This window comes from Egretta garzetta, unplaced genomic scaffold (assembly GCF_000687185.1).
Source record: "Egretta garzetta isolate BGI_Z169 unplaced genomic scaffold, ASM68718v1 scaffold329, whole genome shotgun sequence".
In the NCBI taxonomy this organism is placed as follows: Eukaryota; Metazoa; Chordata; class Aves; order Pelecaniformes; family Ardeidae; genus Egretta; species Egretta garzetta.
The window spans coordinates 5010048-5012848 of NW_009269999.1; the positions used below are offsets into that span (position 1 = coordinate 5010048).

At 49.3% G+C, this 2801-nt stretch overlaps 1 protein-coding gene across 1 annotated transcript in view; it reads right to left on the bottom strand.

The window, feature by feature from the left end:
• The window catches only part of FAM180B (family with sequence similarity 180 member B), an 8391-nt gene continuing 5590 nt past the window's right edge, over positions 1–2801 (bottom strand). The window contains exons 2-3 of the mRNA XM_009647618.1: positions 1000–1079; positions 1–447 (exon numbers count right to left, since the gene is read on the bottom strand). Of these exons, the coding sequence (XP_009645913.1) occupies positions 1–447; positions 1000–1079 (527 nt within the window). The remainder of the gene's footprint in view (positions 448–999; positions 1080–2801) is intronic.

The following is a 2801-nucleotide window of genomic DNA, read 5'->3' on the forward strand; positions in this document are numbered from 1 at the left end:
TCATGAAGTGTCTCTCTTGGTCCTGGCCAGGTTAGAATGATAAAAATGTTTCAGGGATGCTAAATGTGAAGGCTTCTCCTTCCAGGGCCAGGTAGCCAGGAGGAGGGTGGTATTTGCAGGGCAGAGCCCCTTGCACAGATCACGAAACATTTCATCAGCCAGCTGAGAGAAAAAACTAATCCAGAGATTTTTATCCAGACCCTGCATGGAGCGAACCTGATAGGCACAATAAACACTGGTGAAAAGGAGACGGTCAAACTCTGTTAGGGGCAAAGGGGTATCGGTCAGTGAATAATATCTCAGTTGCTGCTTGATCTCTGCTGGTGTTTTGGGAACTTCATTCTCTAAAATCTGCATGAACCGCCGTGCCGGGCGCAGGGAGGCCAGCTCTTCATCCCGCAGGCGGATTGTCCTGTTGGCCTGAATATCCAGCCCTCCCCAGAGCATCTGGAAGACAAGAGCAGCACGTGCACGGGAAGCCCAGCACAAACCCTCCGCCAGTTATAACCGAGCCATAAAGCCACCTGCAACGCTGCCAAATCTTTTGCCAGACTGTGAGGCAGCCGCTCCCTGACTCGCTGCCCACGGCCCGCCTAGTCCCACTCCATGTCCTTCTCCGCCAGCCCCACACCCCTTTTCTGACCCACACCTCGGTTTCCCCATGGGACCCGTCCAGTTCTCACCCCCCGCCCTGCCTCTCCCGTTGCAGTCCCGCCTGCAGCAGCTCCCCGGAACGGCCACCTTGGGTGGAGGGAGGCCTTGTCCCACCCCAGAGCTGTGAGGTTCTGTGGAGGGTGTCAGAGCCCCCTTCAGCTGCACCCTAGGATAGGAGGGAGCACAAATGCAATTAAGGCATCGCTGAGGCATTTTCCAGGCTCCAGGCTCCCGAAAAACAACAGGGATGAGAACAAGCAGAACATGTGAGTTTTTATGTGCAAGCAGGTGGGAGCACAGGTGCTAACAGTGCCTCGGCCCAGGGACCCCCAATGCCCAGGAGACCTCTAACATGACGTTGGCGTCCTCTGGGCTGCGATGGGGTGCGTTGGTGCTGGTACCATCCCTGCTGTGAGGATGTTCATCTGGAAGACATCAGGCAGAGTTTGGTAGCACAAGATCACGGCCCTTCCTGTTTATTTTTGTCATTTGGTTGTCAATAACGCCTTCAATATTTCTGAGCTGCCACTCATAGTTTGCCAAACATGACATATACTGACCACGGGATTTTGATGAGCAAAACAAGTGTTTTAAGAGAAGCAGAAGTGGTTAAGGGAGGCAAGCGTAAGTTTTGGATATGACAGCCCTTAATCCTGCCAACAGAACTAAAGCAAACACACTCGCTTTGACAGGCAGCACAAAAGCCCCTCATGCCGAGTATGGGTGGGTTTTGAACAGACGGGGTTTGGTTGCTTAGCAGTTTTTGCTGGAGAAAGTAATGCTGCCCAATGGAAGGGGGGTGTTGGGGAGGTCCTTGACCTGCTGGTGGAAACATAACCTGGCTTTTTACTTCTTCTCTGAGCATCTGCTGCTGGCAGGGGCAGAGTGTGAGGGTAAAAGAAACCCGGCTGGATCCATTATGGCTCTTCTCATGTCCAGCTAATTCCTTGCTGGACCACCCAACATCATTTAAATAGGGAAAAATGGATACGAGGCCAGAGAAATGGGAGTTTATTAATATGAGTCACATTAACCCTGAGAATTCTTCAATTTTCATTTACTGGTACTTCTAGTGCTTTAACTTTCTGCATTTATTTTGCCTCTATTATTTATTTCTTTGTGAAAAAAGGAGACACAAGTAGCCTCGGTCCAGGACTGTGAGAGGGAGGCTGCATCCCCTCCCTTCGCTATGTTGACCAGCGTAGTCATGTAGCCAAGACCCTCTTCTACTTCTTACAGACTCATTCTTCAGGTCAAGAAACATGAAATGGAAAAAGCTTTTTTTTTTAATTACTTTTATATGGATGAAGGCTTTTTTGCATAAAAAAGAGGGAGAATTTATGTTGCCTACTTCAGCATTAAGGTCAGCAGGTGCTTATAAAAAGTAGAAAAATTATTTCATACTGTGCATGAGTGATGACTACTACCAACCCTCACTTCCAACTTGCCATTCTTGATTAAAGCTTTTCAGGGAGATGTACGAGCTGCCCCGAAGAAGCGCTCTGCCACCCCCGGGGCTGCGGAGGTTTGTTTCTCTGCACAGCTGCAGGCCCCCTGATCCAAGCCAGCTGTGGCTTTAGAACATGCGCAGGGATGTAGCTGCTCTTTCCTACTCCTCCACGGATGTGCCAGCAAGGCTTTTAGCTCAGGTAAAGACACTACATCATCTGCAAGTTTCTTTGCCAGGCTTCTCTCTGCTGACTGATCCGCCAGGTTCACAGATCCCTCTACCAAGAGACATCTGGCTGGCTGCACAGTCAGTGAATTTGTTGAATAGCCGCCAAACTGCTGTTACTAGTAACTGCCTTATAAATATATGCAGTGTTAGGTTTTCGAGCAGAACAAAAACTAAACAAAGCATAACAAATAATGTATTGAAATAATAACATAAATATCCTCTAGAGATGGGAAAATGGTCCTTACTTACTTTATCATTCAGCAGTTTGGGGTTGGTTTTTTTTCCCCAAAAAGCATTGAGAAAATCCACAAACATTCTTGCAGGAGCAGAATTTTTCAGCAGAGACCCAAGAAAACCCTCCCCCTGCCACCACAAATAGCAGCAGGTCTTCGACCTGCAAGTGGGTACGAGTGTCTCCCCCACTGAACAACCCCAGCCCGGCCTCCAGCTACCGCCCGCCCCCCCCGGG